Genomic DNA, 25,447 nt, shown 5'->3' on the forward strand with positions numbered 1-25,447 from the left:
AGGCCAATAAAGTCTTCTGCTTCAATGTTTCTTGCCAAGCTCTTGACTAAACTTTCCTACTGCAACCGCTTATGCCTCTTATTCTACTATAACTTCCCAGAAGTTCCTACCTCCTGCCAATGACCCATAGGTGCCTCAGGATATCTTAAAGGTGGAACAATAGAACATCTCCACCTAAAACACTATGACTTTGATGTATGTGTGTGTTTATTTGTGTGTTTGTGCAAGCGTGTGTGTGTGTGTGTGTGTGTTTGTGTGTGTGTGTGCATGTATGCTTGTGTGTTCCTATGTGAATTCATTGACAGGGCCATTAGGTATGGATTCATTCTATCTTGACTAAAGGTTAGAGATTTGGAACTTCTGTTCCTTCAAGGTTGTTGTCAACAGGTGTGGCTAAAATCCAGCCCTGGAATTTCAGGTATTAAGAATTAAATATTTTTTTACCTCAAGCAAAGAACTAAGGCTACAACTAAGTTCTTACTCTCATAGGGAGATAACTATGGATTCCAAGCAGGCAGTGGTTTGCCTACAGTGTTTTGGTCTAGGGTGTGAGTGTTACTTGTCTTCTTCTGGCATTAGAATGTTTAACTGAAAATGTATCCTGTAATTCTTCAATTGGTCTGTTCATTTCCTTGTATCACAATAATGTAGTTTTTATCTTACTCCTATCTTTTTGGGTTGTGGTATTTAACCAAATGAAAATTAAATGTGGGTATCTTTCAACATATACTAGATGAGCTTCCCAATGTTATCCTCTGTATCTGTCTCTTATTTCTCCTATATCTTTGTTCCTTTTGCCTAATAATTCTAATTCCCACACCCCTTTCCTGGAATGAATGAACCCATGGTAGCTAGAAGACTGGCAGAAGTCCCTCTAAAAATGTGACTTAGGACCAAGCATGAATGTGCTTATATGTGCTTGCATATGTGAGGTGTTGAATCATGCTTATCGTAGTGCCTGACTGTCTTCTCACCGAGGCTAGAGGAGAATGTTTAGTGTCCTGTATTGCTCTCCATCCTATTTTCTTCTTTCATGTAATTGGCAATAGACAACCAAAACCAAGATCTAACCATGCACTTATCTGTTCCTCACAGTCCAGGAGTTACAGGTACATCTATGACCCTACCATATTTTTAAGTAGGTGATGGGTATTGAAACTCAGATATTGATTGCGAAGAAAGCTCTCTTACCCAGTAAGCCATGTCAGCACGTGCCTTTTCCTACTCTCCTTTATTTTTCACATGCTAGATTTCAGGGTTTCTTACTGTGAACTTCATTGAAAACCATGGTTACTAAAATGTCAGAAAGTTGGATAGAACTGATGGAAGTTAAATGTGATAAATATATCATCAAGATCTTTGTGCACTGTCCAAAAGCACATGGGAACAAAAAATAGCTTTTATGATAGAGATTACTGAACTCTACCCATATTCTTAATAATTAAAAGGTGCTTTCAAGTGTAAGATGTGGCATACCCAGAGGTTGTCAGAGCTCTTAGACACAGAATAGTAATAGTAAATACCTATTTAATTCATATAACAATTCATTCAACACATATTGTTATTAAAGTACTATTGGTAACTGTTGAAAGCTGAATGAGAAAATATCAAAAAATTGGATAATGATATATTAAATTAGGTATATAATCTTTCCATTCAATCATAACATATTTTTAAAACATGTATTATGTTCAAAATTTTACAACAGAATATGTAATTCACATCATACATTCACATTAAAATACCATGTTCTTTTTATATTTTGTTAAATGTGGACAGATTAATATGTAGAAGATATTTCAGAGCAGAATATGAATCAAACTATTATTCAAAATGACAAAGGCACTTATGAGAAATAGAGTCATTAGTATTTTGAAGAAATGAATAAAATTTAACCAATTTCTTAAATAATTACGTAAGAAGCAATTAAACATTTATTCCAAAGCTCTAGGTTCTATTTTCTAATTAACAGTTTTCTCAGTGCAGCAATGACATCCTTGTTTCTGAGGCTGTATATCAGGGGGTTGAACATGGGAGTCACAATGGTGTAGAATAGAGAGAGCAGTTTGTCAGTTCCTGGAGAATGAGTGGATTTTGGTCTCAAGTAGGTAACAGTAGCTGATCCAAAAAACAAAAACACCACAAGCAAATGAGAAGAACATGTGGAGAAGGCTTTTGCCCTTCCTGTGGCTGTTGGCAATCTCAGAATAGTGGCAATAATTTTGGTATAAGAGGCAAGTATCAACATAAAAGGGAAAGCAACAAACAACATAGCCACTAAATAGACAGACAGCTCATTCACTGATGTATCCCCACAGGCCAGTTTGAGAATGGGAGGTAAGTCACAGAAGAAGTGGTTGATTTGATTAGAATTGCAAAAATGCAGGGAAAATATCTGACAGGTTTGTCCTATCTGGACTGGGATGCCACCGAGCCAGGACCCTGCTGCCAACCGAGTGCACTTTGTTGGGTTCATGATAAGTTGATAGTTCAGAGGATTGCAGATAGCCACATAGCGGTCGTAGGACATCACAGCCAGGAGAAAGCATTCTGTGGCTCCAAGCATAAGGAAGAAACACATTTGTGTGGCACAGCTCAGCAGAGAAATGCTTCTCTCTTGAGTAGCAATGTTAAACAAAATCCTCGGCAGAGTTACTGATACATAGCAGATTTCCAGGGAAGAAAAATTTGCCAGAAAAAAGTACATGGGCTTCTGTAGTGCAGGATCAATTCTAGTTATCACAATTATGAAGCTGTTCCCAATCAAGATAATCAAGTACATTATGGAGAACATGCCAAACAGAAACCCTTGAAGGTTGGGAAGGTCAGAGAATCCCAGGAGGAGAAACTGTGTCACAGTGGAAGCATTGTGCTCTTTGCCGATTTCTGCGAATTTCATCTATGGAGATGATTCAAGAAAAAACACAGAATATTTCCTTGCCCATGGATTCTTTTTATAACGTAAAAAGCAATGGTAGCATAATTCTAAGCTTTCCACTTCTCATAAAGAATATTTATGATTTGTATATGCTCCAACGTTTTAAAGGAGATTTTTTTTTTTGCTTAAAGTCATACAAAATAGTCATTTATTTTTGAGAAACACCAAGTGTTCTGTTATTTTGTTGGTTTTGTGTGGTAAGCCATGATATGTTAATTTTGTTCTCTTAGCTGAAAATGCAATTTCTGCTTATATTTATTTTAATAATCAATCTGTTTTTCAGTTTATATATTTCTACTGATATTGCTGTTGTATGATCAGTATTTCAAGAGTCATTTTAATATATGCATAAATATATTTAAAGACACTTAAAGTACTTTTTAGCAATAGTTCCATTATGGATCATTTTAATCTGAAATTAGTTAATTGCAACAGCAATATTAGATGGTGTGGCCCTTGTGACTATTTTGAGTTTTCGGTTCAGAATAAGATTTTTGAAATTGGAAGTAATAAATGTTAGTCACACTTTCATATTCACATGACATTCAAATAGAAACTCAAGATGTAGTGAAGACTGTCAGATTATTTTCTTATCCAGGGAATTTGAAAGTTTGGAGTAGTCTCATTAGTGTCTTTGGTACAGTAGATCGTACATTCCTCTACTGTGTATAATTCTACAGCAGGAAAGCAGCATTACAGCAACTCCTTCTGAGCGTTTTCTTGTTATTCCCATCTTTCCAAAGATGCTGATTTTCCTAGAAACTCTGTTCTACTCAATCTACTTTACTGAACAGATTTGTGTGGAAACAGACATGATCACCTTGGCATGTTCTTTTTCATTTTGCTCTTTTTTGTTATTATCTACTTCTAGACTACTAATAATTAAATTTTATTTTATTTTACAAAATCTATGAATTATTTGAAAATGGGTAACCTTTAAAATTTCTGTTAAATGGTAGCAGTCCATGCACAACTTTATTTGAAATTAATATATTCCCGTGCCCAATATTTCCCTTTTCTTTTCATTTCCCTAATTTTCAAAACTCTACTCTGATTAATGTATTTTTCTTCACTAGTTTGCAGATATGCTTTTCTCCATGACTTATTTGACTCTATAGTTACCAAATATATGAATTAGAGGTTTTCACTCTTACAGAATCTCTTAATTAGGTCATTCTTTTCTATATTTATTGACCTGATTGACATATTTTTCTTTATCTAAAACAAAGGGACAAACTGGCAACAGAAAGGTGACTGACCTCAACCCATGATTTAGAGAATGTGTATGACTGATATTCAAGAGTTCACATTCCAAATGTTGATGCTAAATGAAAATGAGGCAGGTCAGTAGCCTTTTGGGATGATCAAATGTTAAAAATCTTTAACTTTGTATTCTCAATTTTCATATGGAATATAAAATACCACAAAATCAGTAATCCTTAATAAAATAAAATTATAAAAACTTTCAACAAAATATTGACACTTCAATAATAATTTAATGTTGTATTCTGAAAATGCTGTAAGTGAATATATGCAATGAATGGGAACTGCCAGATAGAGCCTACCATTGCTAAACTATGATTCCAATGACAAAAACTACAGTCTGAGGCTATAATTTAAATATAAATAATGAATTATTTAAACTTCTTTATCTTTTATTAAATTCATTGTATTAGTAGTTATAGAGACAACAACTAAAAAGAAAACAAATAGTTTGTTTAAATTATTTTATCATATATTTATAAGCATTATGTATACTATATTTGCTTGGATAATAGATCGCAAACCTTCATCACAGAAGACTGAGAATGTACCAATACAAAAATCCCAATGTAGTAGATTTCTAAATTAGAGTCTACTAGTGTTTTCAAAGTATTAAAAATGATTAGCAAGGGTTTTACTTCTTCCATAGCTGTAGAAAATCTTTTCATTAATTTTGTTCTATTTCCTGATTTGGTGAGGGAACATATTTTCATTTTTAAACTTTCCGTAGTTTTATTTTCAGTATGGTAATAACTATTTAAAACCATCTATGAAAAAGATGCTGGAACTACCCTAATCTACCCAAATCGAACTTAACTAGTTTTTTGGTGATGGTGCCCTTGTAGCCCTGGGCTCATATATTTCAGGCAAGCACTCGGCTATCATATTATTCCCTGAGATCCAGTGACTGTAAGACTTGTTCTCTAAAATCTTTGCAATTACAGCTATTGTTTTGCTCTTAAAAGCTTTCAGAAAAAAAGTTAATACTCTAGGAACGAAAACCCCTCGCATTTTGTTAATGTAAACACTTTTGTCTTATTCAATTATTTTATGCATATTTATCTGTCATCTTCTTTGAAAGACTGATTGCCTTCCCTACAGTTAGTCCACTGTTGCACGGGGTTTATACTTCTCTGATAAAATTTATAAAGAAAGAGATAAAGGTTAGGAACGACATGTACAATATTATGAATTCAGAAAGGTTTTTCTCTTGGCAGAAATCAATAAGACACATGGAAATTTAATAATTTTATAACATTTTCATTTTAACCTACAGGATTTAATCATTAAGTGCTAGAAAACTTTGTAGTTGTTTGTATATATATTTTAATGGTACTTACTATTGAATGTATTAGAATGTACATTTATTTTATGAGTTATGATTTCCTACTAATTCATATGAAACAAATAAATATATAAACTGCTTAAATGAAAATTTCATAAAAGATAAATTATAACTTTAATTGGATAAAATAGACTAACATACTGATATAAATGAGCACATAAGATGGTGTTCATATTGATAATTTTGTTTTTTAATATAATGGTTTTTATACTAAAGCATATTTTATATTTTTTCTTTGATCAGTATCATAAAATGTTAGAAAAGCTAAAAATTTTAAAACAACATTTGAAATAAAAAAGCATTAGATACAATATTCTTTTAAATTACATTGTACAATTCCCTGCCATGGTGGTATTTTAAAAAGGGAGACAAATTCCAGGTATATTTGATATGAGTCAAACACACTTTGAGCTTATGTTTGTAGAACTAAGTTAAATAAAAATCTTACCTTTATTTGCTAGTAAAAGAAAATAATAGGTAAACCTCGGTTTTAAGGCTTAAAAACTTCATTTATGTTTAATGGCATAACACTTTCAAGCCTGTATTGTATTTTGAAGTACCCAGTGCTACTTAAATAGGAAATGATCTCTATCTCTGGGGATACATACCTTCCACATGCTACATTCTAACAGAGGAAAACTTTTGTCTTTCCATTAAAAGTGAAGCATAAGAATATATAAATAAAATGAGAAAAGTAAAATAAAGACTATTCCTTTAGCACATTCTGTTTTGTTTTTCAGTTTTGTAACTATTAAGAAAAATGAATATTACCAAACAGTGGTCTTACACCTCTTTAATCTAGGCACGTGGGAGGCAGAGGTAGTTGAGTCTCTGAATTCCGGGACAGGTTGATCTGCATAGTAAGTTCCAGGACAGTAAGGGCTACACAGAGAAAGCCAGTCTTGAGAACAACAACAGCAACAATCAATGAATATTGAGAGAATCAGAAATTTCCATGGATATTTGAGTGTGTTCTAATGTGTGTTAGTGCTTTATACTTGTGCCTTTATAGCTCCATATGTGGACCACTGTATCAGTGACACCAGGGAGGCGTAAGAAGATAATTAAAGACTGTGATACAGACACAATGCATGCTAATGATTTTATCTTCATTCATACCTCCACAGTTATGAATGCGAATTTGATATGCCTGCTTTTGTAAAAAAAATGCACGCTTTTATATAAGGTTCAGTCTTCTTCATTAGAATACTATATTTTATATCTACACAGGAAAATTGTTAAAGTAAACAATTTGTCAATGTTCATTGTAAAACTACTTGCCAATATTCTCAATATTCATTTTCTTAGTTGTCATTTATAGTTATATTTTAATGACATTTATTCTGTGTAATGTCATCATTTACCAGACACAAAAAGAGGAATATGGTATGTACTCACTCATAAGTGGATTCTAGCCATAATTAAAGGTCTTTGCTACTATTATTCGTGATCCTAGCGAAGCTAAATAAGAAAGTGAACCTGAAGAAAATCATGGAGTTATCCTCCTGGATATTGGAAGTAGACAAGAGTGCCAGGCAACCTTGGGTGCATGGGGAGGGGGAGTGGAAGGAAGGGGAGATGGTTATAAAGAAGGGAGTAGGGGAGGATTGGGGAAAGCTTGGTGAATGGGATGGGGGGAGGAAAGATGGATAGGGGATCAGGGAAGTATATATCTCAACTAAGGGAGCCATTTTAGGGTTTGCAAGAGACTTGATTCTAGAGGGGTTCCCAGGTCCAAGGAGAGGTTCCCAGATTGTTCCCTTGACAGCAAAGGAGAGGGTGCCTGAACTGGCCTTGGCCCATAACCGTACTGATGAATATTTTGCATATCACCATAGAACCTTCATCTGGCGATGGATGGAGATAGAGACAGAGACCCACATTGGAACACTGGACTTAACTCCCTAGGTCCAAATGAGAAGCAGAAGGAGGGAGAACGTGAGCAAGGAAGGCAGGATCAGAGGGAACCTTCATTGGACGCTGGATGGAGATTGAGACAGAGACCCACATTGGAGCACTGAACTGAGCCCCCAAGGTCCAAATGAGGAGCAGAAGGAGGGAGAACATGAACAAGGAAGGCAGGGCTGTGAGGAGAGAGTTCACCAACTGATACAAGGGGACTGATCACCAAGGCCAGCTGGACTGGGACTGAACGAGCACGTGATGAAACCGGATTCTCTGAATGTGCCTGACATGGGGGCTGTCTGAGAAGCCATTGATAATGGCACTGGGACTTGTTTCCTCTGCATATACTGGATTTTTGGGGATCCAGTCTGTTTGGATGCTCACCTTCCTAGACCTGGAGGGAGGGGGGGAAAAACTTGAACTTCCCACAGGGCAGGAAACCCTGACTGCTCTTAGGGCTGGAGAGGGAGGTGGAGAGGGAGTGGGGGGAGGGGGAGGATGTTGGGAGGAGGGGTGGAAATGGAAACCTTTATAAATTAATATATATATAAGAAAATTCCCCAAAGACATATCCAGGAAACGTCCCCCCCCCACCTCATTGGAGGAAAATCCCTACAATGTCTCCACATGTCACGTGACTGAAAATAGTTGTGGCAAGTTGACAAAGAAATTGAGCAACTAACCTATATCTCTAAAAAAGCACTTTCTAACATAACTCTAAATTATAAAAGATAATTACATAATTTGCAATAAGATAATAGCATCTCTGCTAGAAGACTCAAGACATTCCCTGTGTGCGTTCTGCCTGATGCTTGTGGTCGGAGATTAGAATTTTTAGATCATTCTGTAGTCATTGCTTTGACATTTTAGTAAACCACTGGCCTAGGAAGCCTGATTAGTTGCTTTTCTGTTATAAAGCACTGCATGTTTAGAAGTTAATAATGGTTATTTGGTAGCAGATACAGAAGAGCCCTTCGACATAAAGGCATAAACTTTTATTTTGGAAATATTTGCCATTGAAAAAATAAAGCAAAATTACACACTTAAACGAGAATAGTTCTGTAAATGTTATACAGACACACACGCAAAAACAAATATAAAACCATAAATTTCCTTTTGTTTTGAAAAATTCAGTTATTTTATTTTACATTATAGCTACCTCACTGTCATTATGATATCCTTTTCTCTTGAGAATAAATATCAGTGTCACAATAGTAATAGCACATCAAGAAGATTCAGAGAACAGACACAACAAGTTTAGGCACACAAATAGCAAATTACACCAATGGTAATATTAAGACTTTGGACATTGGTAGAAAATTAACAGAAATTGAAACAAAACAAAAAGTACACCACGACGGAAGCCCATCATCTCATTCACAATCATATCCATAGAAAACAAGTGAAACAGCGGGAGAGGCAATGTCAGTGAAAAACATGAATTAGTAGTAATCACAAACAGATCAAAATCAAAAAAACAAAAAAAATCTGCAAATTTGCCCCATGTAAATAAGGATTCTACCAACCTAAGTATCCACCACAACTGGATCCATAGTTTAGACATCAGCAAAGAGGGCTACAGAAGGCCATGTAGCCATAGGTTAAGAGTGTCCCAGGAACACAGGTAGTTAAAAAAAGTATTTTATCCAAATATGTGCAGGCACCCATTCTGTTATTTTCTAAGTAACAGTTTTCTCAGTGCAGCAATGACATCCTTGTTTCTGAGGCTGTATATCAGGGGGTTGAACATGGGAGTCACAATGGTGTAGAGCAGAGATAGTAATTTGTCAGTTCCTGGAGAATGAGTGGATTTCGGTCTCAAGTAGGTAACAGTAGCAGACCCAAAAAATAAAAACACTACAAGCAAATGAGAAGAACACGTGGAGAAGGCTTTTGCCCTTCCTGTGGCTGTCGGCAACCTCAGAATCGTGGCAATGATTTTGGTATAAGAGGCAAGTATCAACATAAAAGGGACAGCAGCAAAGAGGATAGCCACTAGGTAGACAGACAGCTCATTAATAGAAGTATCCCCACAGGCCAGCTTGAGAATGGGAGGTAAGTCACAGAAGAAGTGGTTGATTTGGTTAGAACTGCAAAAATCAAGAGAGAATATCTGACAGGTTTGTCCTATTTGGACTGGGATGCCACCGAGCCAGGAGCCTGCAGCCAGATGACTGCATTTCATTGGGTTCATGATCAAGGGATAGTGCAGAGGGTTACAGATAGCCACATACCGGTCGTAAGACATCACAGCCAGAAGGAAACATTCAGTGGCTCCCAGAATTAGGAAGAAGCATGTTTGTGTGGCACAGGCCAGCTTGGATATGTTTCTATTCTGAGTACCAATGTTGTACAGAATTCTAGGAAGAGTGACTGACACATAACAGATTTCCAAAGAAGAAAAGTTTGCCAGGAAAAAATACATGGGCTTCTGTAGTGCAGGATCAATTCTAGTTATCACAATGATGAAGCTGTTTCCAATTAGGATAATTAAGTAAACTATGAAGAACATTCCAAAGAGAAACCCCTGGAGGTTGGGAAGGTCAGAGAATCCCAGAAGGACGAATTGTTTGACTGTGGAGGCATTGTTCTCTTTCCTGATCTCTGCATATTCCATGTTTGGAGATGACTCATTCAGAAGTGGAGATCATATCACTGCCTTTATTTTCTTATATAGCATATAAGCTACATATATCCACATAAAACTTTCTAATTCTCTAAAGAATAAAAAGATATACACATGCATCATATATGTTTTCTCAAATGCTGAGGAAGTATATTTCTAACCAGCTACCATATGTATAGAAAATTTTCAGTATTTTTGTTTGTATATTTGTACTGTTATCATTTTGTGCTTTCTTGGATTATTATACACACAGCTTTAATTTTTCTCAATATTTGAAACACAGAATTTTAATTAATATTGTTAAGCAATGATTCACTTTTCTTAATTTATTGCTTTATCTTATTTCAATCCACTCCTTTATTTCTGTTCAGAAAAGTTATGTCTCCCATGTGTATAATTCTTTCTTACTATTGACATTTTTCTCTGCCAAATATTTTGTTTTATAATTATTTTGAAATTAATTTCAGAAATTAATAAATAATACATAAGAAGATATTCGAAAGGTCCTTGAAAATGTGCAGTGATAAAATATATTACTCTTTCAAAATTATTTCTATTTTAGCTTTGCTATTTTGATATATAGGATTATTTAGTACAAATAGTCGAACTGTCCACCAAATATTATATGGAATTTAAAACAATTAAATGTGGTGCTTCCTTTCAGTGTTCAGACTATGAAAACCAATGTCCTAAATTTTATACAAATTTAATGATTGTGTCCTTAAACTAGAAACTTAGTAATAAATAAAGAAAGTTAATGTTATTCAATCTCAGGATGCTGAAGGATCAGAAGTTGCCCCATGCTTTCCCATCTGCCCACATGTTCAGAACAGTGTACCTAACGGGTGTATCTCTCTATTCTGAATAAATGTCTATTGCATCAAAATTATGTCCATAGGATCTCACGTCATGCTGTTCTAAGCCCTTCATCTTCACCCTTGGTGTACTTACTCAGCTCCCTCACTTTTTCCATTTTTCTACTCTATGCTTTTCTGGAGGTTTTAAGCTTTAACATGCTAACATTCCCTTATTCATTATCCTAGGCTATATTTACCTTTAGAAATAAAGTTTCCCTTTAATTCTCTTTTACCATGCATTTTTCTCCTTTCAAAAGTTCTTCATAAAACTTCAAAGCATTTAGAAACTTCTGGAAGTATTTCATAAATAATAACCCAAAGCGTTTCTTCATCTAAAAAATATCACATACTCTGATTCTACCCCCATCCTTCTTGTAGATATCCTTCAATTGAACCATGCATCCGTTTAACTCTCTTCAGTAATAAATACTTTTAGTAAAATGTGCAAAATTAAGCTATCATTTCAAAATCATAAAATTTGTTCATGAAATTCTTTTCTACTTCATTACACTATGTAATCACTACATAATGCATTTAACCATTTTTTCCAATTGGTTATCACAATCTAGTTATATATATATCGAGAAACTCATCCAGCTAGATCATTTTCTTGAAGACCAGGATGTGTGCCAGATCGGCTTGACAGGTGTTACCATGAAAAGTGCCATTGTCAGTCTAAGAAATGAAGAAGCTTAAAGTGTGCCATCTGCTTTGGTTTTACTGCGTTTGATTGTTGAAGGTGGGGGTGATACATTTTTACATTAAAACAAGTTCTGAGGCATTTCCAACCATATCAATAAAAATGTGTGTTTCTAAATAGAGATATGCTTTTAAAGATACTATCTAAAATTGCATTACCAGGAGTTTCACTTTCTCTATTTCTACAGAAATTTTTTTCTGTTTTAATAGGAAGTATCAATATTTCATTTGAAAGAATAAATTATCACTGTATGTTGTATAAATAAATGAAATTTTCAAACAAATAATAAATGTTATAAATAAATAACTTTTTAAATAAGAAAGACATGCTTTTCATTCACTTTTATTGAATTTATCATTTTAAGTTAAATTGAAAATTCATATATCTATCAAAACATACTTACCATTTATTTGTTCCTTATTTTAATATTTTCCAGATGAATCCCTGACCCTGATATATGCCAGACAATTGGCCTGGCACTGTACTATCCCATCAGTTCTTGCACTTCTGTCCACAAAGTGTGACCAAATGATGCAGCAGCTCTTCTAGTTCTCTGTTTGAAAACATTTAAATATCTAATTTTAACTAAGAAACAAAGCTTAAAGAGGGATATGTGGAAATGATATATTTGTGTAAGAAATAATCAAGAAATAAAATTGTAAAATTATTAGGCATTTCAGAAAAGTATAGCTATTTTGCTGTGAATAAAGATATCTAAGCTTATTTAATTCACATATCTTGTTAAACAATCAATTTCTTGGTTGCCAATACTGTGATATCAAATATACCAATAAGTGTATCCATAAAATACTGCCTGAGATAATATATGAATCAAATCAAATATAGGAACTAAAAGTATAATTGAATGTATGAGTTCAGAAATGTCTCTATAGCAAAAATTTTAAAGCTGAAATGGAAAATACGCCAATGTCCCTTCACAATTGTAGATTCTTTTATTTCTGTTCCTAATTATTGACAACCATAAGTTCTTTTGATAAATGTAGGATACAGGTACATTTGTTGTTCAATAAACATTTTGATTACTTATTTATGTAGATAGATTATTATGATATATGATCTCTAGTTCTTTTGTTTGCTTTTTAGTTAGTTTTAAATAGTTTATTTAGTTTTATTTCAAGGGTAAGGGTCTCAGATTTCTTGGAACAGATTTACAGAGAGTTGTAAGCTGCCCTGTGAGTATATAAAATTGTGCCCAGGTCCTCTGGAAGAGCAGCCAGTTCTTTAACCCACAGAGCAATCTCCCCAGTCTTGATGTCTAGTTCTAATATTTGTAAAATAGCTTAAATAATGTGTAACAGAAAATCATTACTCTGAAATTAACTAAAATGGAAAATTTGATTTAAGATGATACATAAGATGATAATGTTTTTAGTGACATTGACAATACTTTCTGCTACATTACTCATCATTTTTAAAAAGAGTTCATATTTTGCTCTCATCTGACTTAGCAATATCATCTTAAAGTCAATTCAAAGAAGTACATAGAAATATAAATTTGATTACTTTCCAAAATAGAATTATGTGAAACATGATCCTTACCTTTATAAATTGTCAAAAGAGAAATAATAGTAAATCAGTTTTTTTATTTCTAAGCTTAAGTATAAATTGATTTAGAAAGAGATTAATCACATTCTAGCACACTTTTCACACCGTGGGGTTTAAGTAACATACTGTCTCTGCTCTGGGAATAAATTCTTTCCTAAGGAATTTATTTTAATTGGTCGGAATATTTTTCCCTATGAAAGAAGCTCAATAAATCAAAGCAAAACAAACAAAGAAGCGAAAACTACAGAAATGTACTCAAGTAAACTATTCCTTTTGTAGTTTTAACTTTTTTTTCTATTTTTCTAATTATTAGTGTCAGAAATAGTGGTGGTGTATGGCTTTAAACCCACCACTTGGGAAGCTGAGGCAGGAAAATTTGGTGAACTTGAAGTCATTAATATGTTTATGGCATATGAAATAATAATTACTATTATTACACTTTACATTCAAACCACTACATCATGATGATAATGATGCTTATTTTACAAAATTTTTAGTTATTATTTATGTGTACACAAGCATGCATGTGGTTGGTACCATGGAGGGAAGAAGAGGACACTTGAGCATCTGAAGCTGGAGTGAAGGTGGTATTAAGCCAACTCATGTGGGTGTGTTAATAACATACCCATCATGTGGAAGAGAAGCAGCAAAAGCTGTTAGCTGATAATAATGTGCCCATGTTAGTAATAATACTAATAACAATAACAATAACAGTAGTAATGTTATCGAGAAGAAGAAGAAACATAAAAGGGGACATTCAATTGCAACATTCCCAGATTTTCTAAAGAGATCAAAGACATAAAGAAAAGTAGAAAACCTTTAAGACAGTTAAGCTAGCTTTCATAAAAACTTTAAGGAACTGATGTGTTTAGTAATGTTGTTTATGATTTACATGTAGTAGATGAAATAGAGCTTCATATGCAAGACAATTCTTTGCAATGTTCAATGTAATATGTAATGTACAGGACACTGAAATCTTCAAAGAAGAAAAGATAAATCACACTTAGCAAATATTAGAAATTAAATAAGCACTTCTTAGAACTGTGGTATTTAGGTAGTAATAAATAATATTTCTCACATTTTTCAGCATTATGTAAGCTAAGTAGGTGACATTGATTCTTAAAACCCATAAACATTTATTTTAAAAAGTAATGTGTAATTTATATAATCTCAATGATAGATAGATCCCATTTGCAGCAAGTTAGAATGAGGTTAGGCAAGTATTTTATAGAGTAACATTCCCACACAGTCTTCACCCTGAAAAAGACCACTCATGAATTTCCAGTTTTTCAGAAACAGAATCAAATTCCAAATCTTTAGCTGGTGTCTCTGACTACAGTAGTCAGCTGACTCTCTATTTGTAATGGATATCACTGGACTTTTTCAATCACATAAGGATTTAAACATTATTCTTGTTAAAAACAGATCTTGCTTCAGCCCAAACTCCTTATTTTTTCTCTTTATTGGGCACATTGAAAACATAGGGATTTTTCAGTTTCAGTTTTCTTCCATTCATTCTGTGGTAGCTGGAGAGGTTCTTTCCTTTATGAGTTTTTATTGTTTTTTTTTTTGGTTTTATTTGCCTGTTGATATTAAAATTTCTACTACATATTATTAGTGTCTTATGACCTCTTTGCATAAGATAATTGGTGATTTATATGTTATTTTTTGACATCATTTAGGGTAGACTTTTCATTATTGATCATTTGGGTGATTAACACACATTTACATTGTCTTTTTCTAAGGAAAAATCATTAACACGTTGTGTTTTTTTTTTTAGTCTAACTTTGGAATCTACAAATACATGTGTTTAGAAGTGGCTGAATTCACTAATTTACTAAGACCTTGGAGAACACATACAAATTTCACAATGTGTTGGATGCCTATATCTGATTTTTAGGTCACCATGTGTTGAATTTATTTCATTCCTATATAAGCCTTTTTAATTTAAGAACAGACACCAAAAAATTAGATTTTAGTATAAATACGAAGTTGCAAATATTAACATAAAGTCTTCTAAGACTATCAGAGAAGCTACACCCATGGTTAGAAATATGGTTGCCTCTACAAGTTCTACAATGAAAGATAAGGCATCATGGATAAAAATTCATGGGGTTCAGAAACAAAGAACTAGAGGTAACTAAGGAATGCTGAGTGAAATAGTCTCATTGTTATTTTGTACCAGATAATAAACTCTGAAATAATATTTGTAAATTTATAATCACTGAAAAAGTTTATTTATATAATCACATGTATATATAATTATATGTATATGGTCTCTGTGTGACAAGAGTAAAGAAATAGAGGTCATGATTTTAATAAAAGACACAAATAGCAATGATATTAGGGAGGAAAGCAAGGGGGAGACAATGTGAATAAATTTTAATTTCAATTATAAAGAATATTTTGAAAGACATTATTAATGACTGCTACACTCACAATGTACACAATTTTATTTGCTTTTATTTAAAGCTTAAGTACCAAGAAATATATTACTGTAGCCATTTTAATATCTGATGAAATAGACTTCAAATTAAACTAACCAGAACAGATATAATATATATTATATTCAATCAAAGAAAAAATCATGGAAAAAGTTATTACATCTCTGAAGTAGACAATAAACACCAGGTCATTCAATTTCGTAAGAGGAACACTATTTTCGCTCTAATCACATATTGCTCTTCATATAGTCAGAGTGAATGTCTTCAGTTCTCCACTCTTTCCAAGAAACAGATCATTCATACAAAATATAAACTGGAAAATGCTGGAACTAAATGACATGATAAACTTAGTGTACTATTCTCATGGAACTATTTCTAAATTGTGTGTGTGTGTGTGTGTGTGTGTGTGTGTGTGTGTGTATGAATTTGTTGGAATATATTACCCCAGCACCTGATTGGACATCCGACGACAAGCTGAAAGTGGGAGTACTCTTCTGCATAATTATGTGAATTTTAGGGATAATATACATGCCATTAGTTGTGACAGTAAGAGTCTTTACACACTAGATCATCTTACTGACCTAATTGAAACTAACTTTACAGAGTAGTTTTAAAAATCATTGCATCTGAATGTTTAAAGATATATTTCTCTCAATATAACAAAAGGTTTATTTTGAATAAATCATCAGTATAAAAACAGAAAAGATACATAGTTGAAGATAGATATATCTGTGAACTTAATTATAGACACATACAAAGTCATATCTACAATATAAGTCATATTATATTTTAATAGAGTGTTTGCATAAAAATTTTCTCAATGCTATTTTGACATCCTTGTTTCTTAGACTGTATATAATGGGATTAAACATGGGAGTCACAACAGTATAGAAAAGAGAAAGCACTTTGTCAGTTCCACCAGAATGACTAGTATTGGATCTAAAATATGTAACCATTGCTGATCCATAAAATAACAACACAACTGCAAGATGAGATGAACAAGTAGAGAAAGCTTTGACCTGACTGGTGGTTGATGGCAACTTCAGCACTGTAGAGATGATTTTACTGTAAGAAAAGATTATTAACATGAATGGAACCAACACAAATATTCCAGCACCTAGGAAAACCATCATCTCATTCACAAAGATGTCCCCACAGGCCAGGTGAAGTACTGGGGGTATGTCACAGAAGAAGTGGTTGATTTGGTTAGAACCACAGAACGAAAGAGAAAAAATCTGTGATGTCTGCCCTATCTGTGCAGGAATTCCACTGATCCAGGAGCAAATCACCAGCTGAGAACACACTCTCTGGTTCATGACCAGAGGATAGTGCAGAGGTTTGCAGATGGCCACATAACGGTCATAGGCCATGACAGCCAGGAAGAAGCACTCTGCGGCCCCCAGGATGAGAGTGCAGCACATTTGTGTAGCACAGGCAATGAAAGAGATGGTTCTTCTCTGGGTCCCAAGGTTGAAGACCATTCTGGGGAGAGTAATTGATACATAGCATATCTCTAAGAAGGAAAAGTTGCCAAGAAAAAAATACATGGGTGTCTGAAGAGCAGAGTCCAGCCTTGTGATTAGCACAATGGTGCCGTTGCCCAGTAGGATAAAGGAATACATGACAATCAGCAGTCCAAATAGAAACCACTGGAGATGTGGAACATCAGAGAATCCTAGAAGCACAAATTCCTTCAGATTGGTCAGATTTCCTCCTTGTGGTTGTTGTTGGTTTTTCATCTGTGAAGAGGAGTCAGTCAACGTGGTTGTGTACATTTCATTGGGAGTAAGACGTTTCTATCCTAGTATCCAGTACCTGGTTAATTTTCATTATCTGCAATCTCTGTGCACTGTAAAAGTATGGCTGCTTACAAATTTTACTTTTAGTTATTTAAGAACTTGTGCATTATTGTGTTAAAGATTCACCAATATAACTTCAAATTACAGCTCAGGATACACAAACTATGCTCCACACAGCAAAGACCTTGGCTACACTTGAAAATTCTGCTAAATTCCTCAACATTTTTGTATTGTCTCTAATATCCCCAGTTATATATCTGACAGTGCTTCTATTTGTTTGGAGAATTGGCTCAGCAGTTAAAAACACTGACTGTTCATACAAAAGACCCTGGTTTGATTACAAGCATACAAATGGCAGCTCACAACTGTAACTCCTACTTGCAACTGTAACTCCAGTTACAGGCTAATAAGAAGTGTTTGTATTCCAGTAAAACACTTATGCCCATAAAATAGAAATAAAATAAAAAAGAGATTTAAGAGAGCACAGTTATTTCTTTCTTCATGTAAATTTTGTTAGATTTTTTGGGAAAACTAAATCATTAATATTTTCGTAATAAGGTTCTACCCTTATCCATAAATTATCTCCAATTGATAATCACTTGCAAAACAAAAATTTATTTACTCCAGTACAGTCTCATTGGTATACAAACCACTCTTTAGTGCAGACCCCATTCCCAACAGTGGAAGTCCAGGACAAAACAAACACAGTAGAATTTGGGGTTTATATATTGTCTATAATACTTTGTCATGGCATTTTTTAATCCTTACAAGCCCTTTGATTACATATAATCATTTCCAGTTTTGAGCTTGCAGTGATTTTAGTGTAGGAATATCTGAGCCTCTGTGTTTTTTTTTTAAATTTTATTGGCTTGTTACCTTCTTCTTGCTTGTCTGTTTTGTTTGATGCTGGTATTTTTTAATCATGCTTTATTTTCATATTATTTTTTAAATGACTGTTGTTTTCTAATGAAAAAAATATGGATTTTGTTGGGATGGGTTCAGAGAGAGGAAACCATAATCAGAATATGTTGTAGTAAAAATTTAATTTCAATTAAAAAGAAAATGATGGAAAAATGTAAATTTGTATACGAAAATGATTTAGCAAATGTATTTTAATACATGCATACTACAGTTTATTTCTTTAACATTTGTAAAATTATTTTATAATTAAAACTTTCAAAGTACTCATTTTTAGATAGTTTCATTACTACAGCATATTTTATCTATTTAGTTTAAGAGTTTCTTTCATCTTATCATTTAATTTGTACATGTTTACCTCATTTTTCCTTCAAAATAACAAGCAATTTTTCAATAATTACTTAAACATTTGAGATATCATAGTTAAAAGAAATGCCTTTCTGAATTATATTAAGTAGGGGTTGTAGAAGATTTTAATCATTTAATCCTTCTTAGAAACACACTTCTTATCAGGATGTTGATAGAAGTGCAATGGAGGACAGACAGGTCACAATGTCTAGAGGACACGGGTAGAGTCTGTGTTCATATGGAGCAAAGATATTGTCTGTCATGTTGAGCTTTCAGGACTCTGTACACCATCACAATTTCAAAGTTCTCTACAAACCAGCTATCCGGATAAGCACTGTTTAACTTCACATTTTAAAGAAATAGAGTGATGAAAAATTAGAGCACATATAACTTTTACTAGTGTGTTATGACTTTCTTCATAGTAAACCTTCTTCACTGGGCTTATGTTTCATCTCAAACTCCTCATTTCGATTTCTGTGACACAATACTTTTTTGAGCATTTTAATTAGTGAGAGCTCAATATTGTAAGATAAAGTATCATTTATTGACACAAGGTGATTCTTCAATATTGGACTGATTCCTGCAAAGTATGGTGTAGTTGAATTGTTTTTCCATTTTCTTCTAATGTATAAGATATATATTGTGGTAGTATTGGTTCATAATTTGTTAAGCTATTCACTGACCTAGCAATTCTAAAATTACTTAGGATTATTTTCTGAATTACACCTATAAATATAGGTAAAAATCTTGAGGTAGTAAAAGTACACAGGTTTCTACAAATCCTGTCAATATTTGTTTTCAAATACTATGCTTAATTCTATGTGTTCTGATGAATTTACTCCAAGTAGATTAATTAAAATTTAGTCAATGATATTTTTTGAATCTCCATCTGCTTGACATTCATTTTTGTAATGAGTGTCATTTCCCTTCACTGACAAAATTTTAAAGAAACATTTGAAATCTTTCTGAAGGTGATGCAGCCATGAATCTATTTTCACATTTATTTTCTTTCTTGAACCTCTCTTTCGTGTGACTACAATATCAAGACTTTACACAAGAAAATTTTTGAAAATTTTTCAATGGTTATAGTGAAATTTATCACACAAATCCTAAATGGCAAACAAAGAAAAGGCCATGACTACTTTACTATTTCAGTTATTTTTTTTTATTAAATAGTATACTCTGCACTGTCTGATACTTATGGTGCCTTTCAGCTTAGAAATAAAAAAATATTCAATTTAAAGTAAATTTTCACTGTCAAGAGGAAAAAAATAATCAATTGTTGGAAAAGAGCAGTAAAATTCTCCGACATGCTGTTTTCAAGTGGTATTAAATAATGCAATTCATTCCTATATAATACTTCTAGATTTACTCACTCTTCAATTGAATATTGTGTTGTACTAAATATAGTTACTCAAATGACATTCTGTCCATACGCATCTTCTGCTCTTGAACAGATGAACATATAAAGAGGAGAAATCTATTTACTATGGTATTCCCAAATAATATCCTTTTTTTAAAAGTAAATGTTTAATATCTAATATGTTTGAGTAATAAAAATAATGCCAGGGAAATTCTACTTTAAGTTTCTCTTGTCTGAATAAATCCAAAGACTTAAATGAACTTTTAAGAGCATTCTCAGGTCGTCAAAGTTCAGAATTTCCATAAAGTTTTTAGAGTGCGTTTTGCTATGCATGAATACTATACTATCGGTAATGAATTTAAGTAATGACATTGATCTTGAAATACACTCGTTACTTTTATATTACACAATATTTATTGCCAAGAATTCATCATGATTCTTCAAAAATAACTTATTTTTGGATTTCACTAGTATTACAAATATATTACATGTGTTATTTAACTCCAAGACTCTGATTAAAATATGAATAAGACTGATTTAAGGAATATTGCACTTCCTTCTTAAATTGTTAAAATGTGCTCCTTCAATGTGAAGTTTTCTATAAAATTATCTGCGCTTCACAAAACTATCATAGCTGAATATTTCCTTAATTTAAAGTGGTTCAACACCTGTGTTTACTGTAACAATTACTGTACAAATTATATTTACTTACTAAAACATACATTAACAATTAAATAAATTTGTTTTCTAAACTAAGTTTAGTGAAAATTTTGAATACATTAATATTGAACTCTAATGGGTAATATAAGTCATATTTACCTTTTTAATGCAAATTAATTTTTATTTTTTATCACCATGATTTAGATGTCCAATTTATTTTAAATGAAACCACTTGTATCATCAGAGCTTTGTAATCTTCTGTTACGGTCTTTTGTTTCTGAATATCATAAGGTTCTCTTCAACCAAATGCAGCTCTGTCTTCCACCAGAAATAGGTGCACATTCCTAAATCTCTGACAGTAAATCTTGGTGCTCAGACCTAAATTCTCTCAGTAAATCTCTTTAATACTTCCTTCTTTGACTGTTTTATTTCACTAGATAATGTTTACTCTATTTTAACATGTAATTTGGGTCCCCAGTGGAACTTATGGCACAGTGTGGCTTGTTTTCTAGACATAGACCGTTGCTGAGCAACACTGGGAGAGACAGTGGCACGCTGACAATAATTACATAACTTGAATAAAAAACTTTTGGCTGTGATGTTCACTACTATGAAGACACTGTGTATAACCTTGGTTCATAGTAGACTGAGCCTGAGAGCATGTAGTTTTCTGCAGTCTGTCTACTATAATGTGTTCTGTGTCCTGCATTCACAGAATAACCTGTGTTATGCTTTTAACAAACAGAATAACCTTTATTTATGATGAAATGAAAGCCTGGAGTAAGCTAAGCTTCCATAATGGAAAATCCAAGAAGAAAGAAATCAGTGTATTCCAAACTTCAAGACTGAGAGTAACAATTGCTTCTAACACTATGCATCTTAATAGTCTTCATGAATGAGGAAAATAATATTGTCAAAATATGCTTTAAGAACATAAATAAATAAAAAATAATTTACAAAAGCATCTTCAGTGTAGTTTTAGGTCTCTAACATATGACAGCTTCATATTATACATTAAATAGCGACTTTTAATAAATTTCGTGATTCTTAGAAAATAATTTCAGATAAGGCCTATAGTACTATGAGAGAAAATAACATTGGTAAAGCTCATTAGAAGTTGAAGAAATATTAAAATGGTCATGGAAATTAAATGAGAAACAAGAAGTGTGGCCTTATGTCTGGTCACGTGGGGCAGAACTCAGGATGACAGTGAGATCCCAACCACAGATATTTTAGTTGCTGATGAGAAGGGATTCCTAAGTCCTCAAAGGAATGGACCGAAAGATCTTCTGTTGATAGAGAATAGACAATACTGCCAAACCAAAGAAATATGAATGAAAATTATATAACAAATTGGTGAGACAAATTTATAAAATTTGTACATTTAAAACAAAATTATTTAGACAATTGATTAATCTTTTAGGAAAGAATTTACCTTTTATTAATAATTTATACTATAACAAAATTGAGATTAACTTATGCACAATATTATGTATATTGTAAAATTACAAAATTATCTAATATTTTATTTTTATAGGATTACCAATCAAAATTAAATTTTAAGTAATCAAAATAAAATCCAAAATAAATTATACAATAAAATAATTATGTGTGGAAAAATTAAACACTGTAAGTCAATTTTAACAAATAAGAAAAAAATTAAAATTCCTGTCTCAAGTACAGAGCTAAGTAGTGACATTTCATTTGCATTTTAATAAATAGAGCTTGCCTGAAGACAAGAGAGTAAAACAGCCCCACTAGTCACCCTTACAGACCACGCAGTAGTGACTCACACCTTTATCCCTGTAGCCACTAGTTTGTCATAGAAACCGGGCAGTAATGGTGCATGCCTTTAATTCTAGCATGAGAGAGGAATGTGAGATGGGAGGAGACAGATTTCACCCACGGTGTCATCTAAGATCACCATTTCGGACTGAGGTGGAGATAAGAGCCAGTAGCTGTCTGTTTTGCTTTTCTGATCTTCATGGTGAACCCCAATTTCTGTCTTTGGGTTTATATTAATTGTGCTGCAAAGCTACACTTTCTCAGTAATAGAATTTTACTTATCAAAAGGAAGTCCAAAAACGACTAGTATATTTAATCACAGAAAAGAAAAAAATATACTATAAACATTGGGACAGATACCTACCTGTATTAATCATTTAAATCTTAACATATACAGAGCTTACAATAATCTAAAATGTTTATTTGGCTTATTTGACTTCTACATGAGAATATTGTACTAATATAACTGAACCTAACTAAAGATGTGTACTTTGAGTTGTTTTTAAGCTAAGAATATGTTTAATATCACAGTATCGTTTCTCTTTTCCTATACAGTAAACTTGATATGAACCATTCTGTAGTTACCTTCATATGACTCTGGTTTTTGCATATATGCACCTCTTGTCTCTCAAAATTATCGAACTCCCATGTACATCAATAGAAAACTTTTGGGAATAATTAATTAACATTTTTATCAAGTTTCTTTTTAATTTACAAGGTCTTTAATATTTATAAGAATGACCTGTCAGGTATTTACATGTAACACTCTTAAATCCATATATTCTTTTAGATTTTCTTTCTTTTTTTTGTTTTTTGTTTTTGTTTGTTTTTGAGACAGGATATTTTTGGTTTTTTTGTTTGTTTTTGTTTGTTGGTTTTGAGACAAGATTTCTCTGTAGCTTTGGAGTCTGTCCTGGGACTAGTTCTTGCAGTATGGACTGGTGCCCCTCAATAGAAGAATGGTTAAAAAAGGTGTGGAACATATACACATTAGAGTTTTACTCAGCGGTAAAAAAACAATGACATCTTGAATTTTGCATGCAAATGGATGGAAATAGAAAACGCTTTACTGAGTGAGGTAAGCCAGACCCAAAAAGAGGAACACGGTATGTATTCACTCATAAGTGGATTCTAACCATAATTAAAGGTCTTTGAGCCTATTATTCGTGATCCTAGAGAAGCTAAATAAGAAGATGAACCTGATGAAGATTATTTAGCTATCCACCAGGAGGTAGGAAATAGACAAGAGTCCCAGGTAACCTCGGCCTGTACTGGCCCTGAATTCACAGAGATTCACTTTCCTCTGCCTCCCAAGTGCTGGGATTAAAGGTGTTGTTCCTCCACTTCAGGGCACCACTGTTTGGCAACAATGCTAGGCTACTTTTATTGATTAGCATATAATTTATTACATAAGAAAAAGTGCAGCCCACATTTGTTAAAGGATCTCAGTCTTTTCCTCTTTCAGTTTCACTCACTATCTTCTTAAAGATAAAAACTAAATGCAAACAATTTTTTCAATGATTGTATTTTTCATCTTACATAGTTTTCCGACTTTATATTCTGACAATTATTTTGATCTTCCATTCCCTCTCAGATGCTCCCATTTTGTCAAATTCCTCCTTTTAGCTCCTTCTTTCTCTCAATAGAATACAACAGGGGGAAAAATAAAAGATTCTGTATCCTCTCTCTCTCACACAACACATTAGAGAGAGAAAGAGAGAGAACCACAGAACAGAATTTATAAAATTATAATACAGAAGTGAATAAGCAATAAGACAAAAAGTTGTCCAAACAAAGTAATATGAGACAAAGAATACCATTAACTTTGTTTCTGTAGAACATCTCACTGATGGGCAAGGGACCTATTCTAAAATATGTCTAATATTCCCACTAAGTCTTCATAAAGAAAACCAAGTTTTTCTTTACAAGTGTATATCATTTGCAGATAACTTCCCTGTTAGGGATAGGCACTCGTGTATATTTCTCACTTTTCAACACAGGGACTTGAATCTGTGGAGAACCCGAAAGTGATACAATACTCTCTGTGAATTCATATTTCATCAGACTTGTTCTGCCTGGTGTGTGTAGTTTCTGTGGAGTCATCCACTCCCTTCAGCTCTTGAAATATTTTCCCTTCCTCTTCTGTGTAGTTCTCTGATCCAGGAAGGAAGGATTTCCTGAAGACGTCAGTTTAGGGCTGAGTGTTTCTTAGTCTCTTATTCTCTGTGCATTGTCCACTTGTGACTATCTGTGCTAGTTAGCATCTACTGTGAGAGGAAGCTTCTCAGAAGATAAGTGAGCAAGGGACTGGTCGATTTGTATAGCAGAATGTCATAAGGGGTCACTTTATTTCTATGTTCCATTACCAGAATCAAAAGGTATTCAGTTTTCCCATAGGCGTGTGGTTTATCTACTCCAGCTGTGTCAACCACTGGTCAATCTGATTGGATGAGTTGTAAACCCAACCTTGAGTGGTTTGTACTCTGACATTTGAGTCACTAGTGCATCATCATAACTTACAGGATGGTCATTACAGATCAGAGGTTTTGTAGATACAACGATGGTTATCTTTCTCCTCTAATAGTGTGTCTTTCCATACTATGACTGTTAGTCAGAATGAAGAAGCTTCCATTTAGGCACCAGCTCAACTTTTTGATGTCCCATAATATAAATGTTGTCTTTAGCAATATGACTTAACAATCAGTGTGTGTAATCAGCAAAAAAATCATTAGTTGAAGATTTCTTTATTTCTCAGATATTTTTATTTCTTCTTTTAAGAACTTTCTGCATAGTTCCGAACCTCATTTTTAATTGGGCTATTGTTTTTCTGAATGTAGTATTTTTAATTATTAATAAAAACTTTCTATACTTAGCCTTTCTGGATGTGTATTTGGTAAAATTGTCTCCTATTCTCTAGCCACCACTTCTGA

At 33.2% G+C, this 25,447-nt stretch overlaps 3 protein-coding genes and 1 pseudogene across 3 annotated transcripts; 1 reads left to right on the forward strand and 3 right to left on the reverse strand.

The window, feature by feature from the left end:
- LOC148122468 (olfactory receptor 9G19-like) overlaps positions 1 to 25,447 on the forward strand; it is a 224,441-nt pseudogene that overhangs the window by 39,087 nt on the left and 159,907 nt on the right.
- On the reverse strand, positions 1,955 to 2,899 carry LOC146894207 (olfactory receptor 10AG1-like). The gene has a single exon (XM_085690084.2). It carries the CDS (start codon positions 2,897 to 2,899, stop codon positions 1,955 to 1,957), a length of 945 nt encoding a protein of 314 aa, XP_085546210.2.
- LOC125399280 (olfactory receptor 10AG1-like) lies at positions 9,124 to 10,068 on the reverse strand. The gene has a single exon (XM_048432760.3). It carries the CDS (start codon positions 10,066 to 10,068, stop codon positions 9,124 to 9,126), a length of 945 nt encoding a protein of 314 aa, XP_048288717.3.
- Positions 16,427 to 17,383, reverse strand: LOC125399276 (olfactory receptor 10AG1-like). The gene has a single exon (XM_085690082.2). The coding sequence runs from the start codon at positions 17,381 to 17,383 to the stop codon at positions 16,427 to 16,429; it is 957 nt and encodes a 318-aa protein (XP_085546208.1).

This window comes from Myodes glareolus, chromosome 3 (genome assembly GCF_982192425.1).
Source record: "Myodes glareolus chromosome 3, mMyoGla1.1, whole genome shotgun sequence".
Lineage (NCBI taxonomy): Eukaryota > Metazoa > Chordata > Mammalia > Rodentia > Cricetidae > Myodes > Myodes glareolus.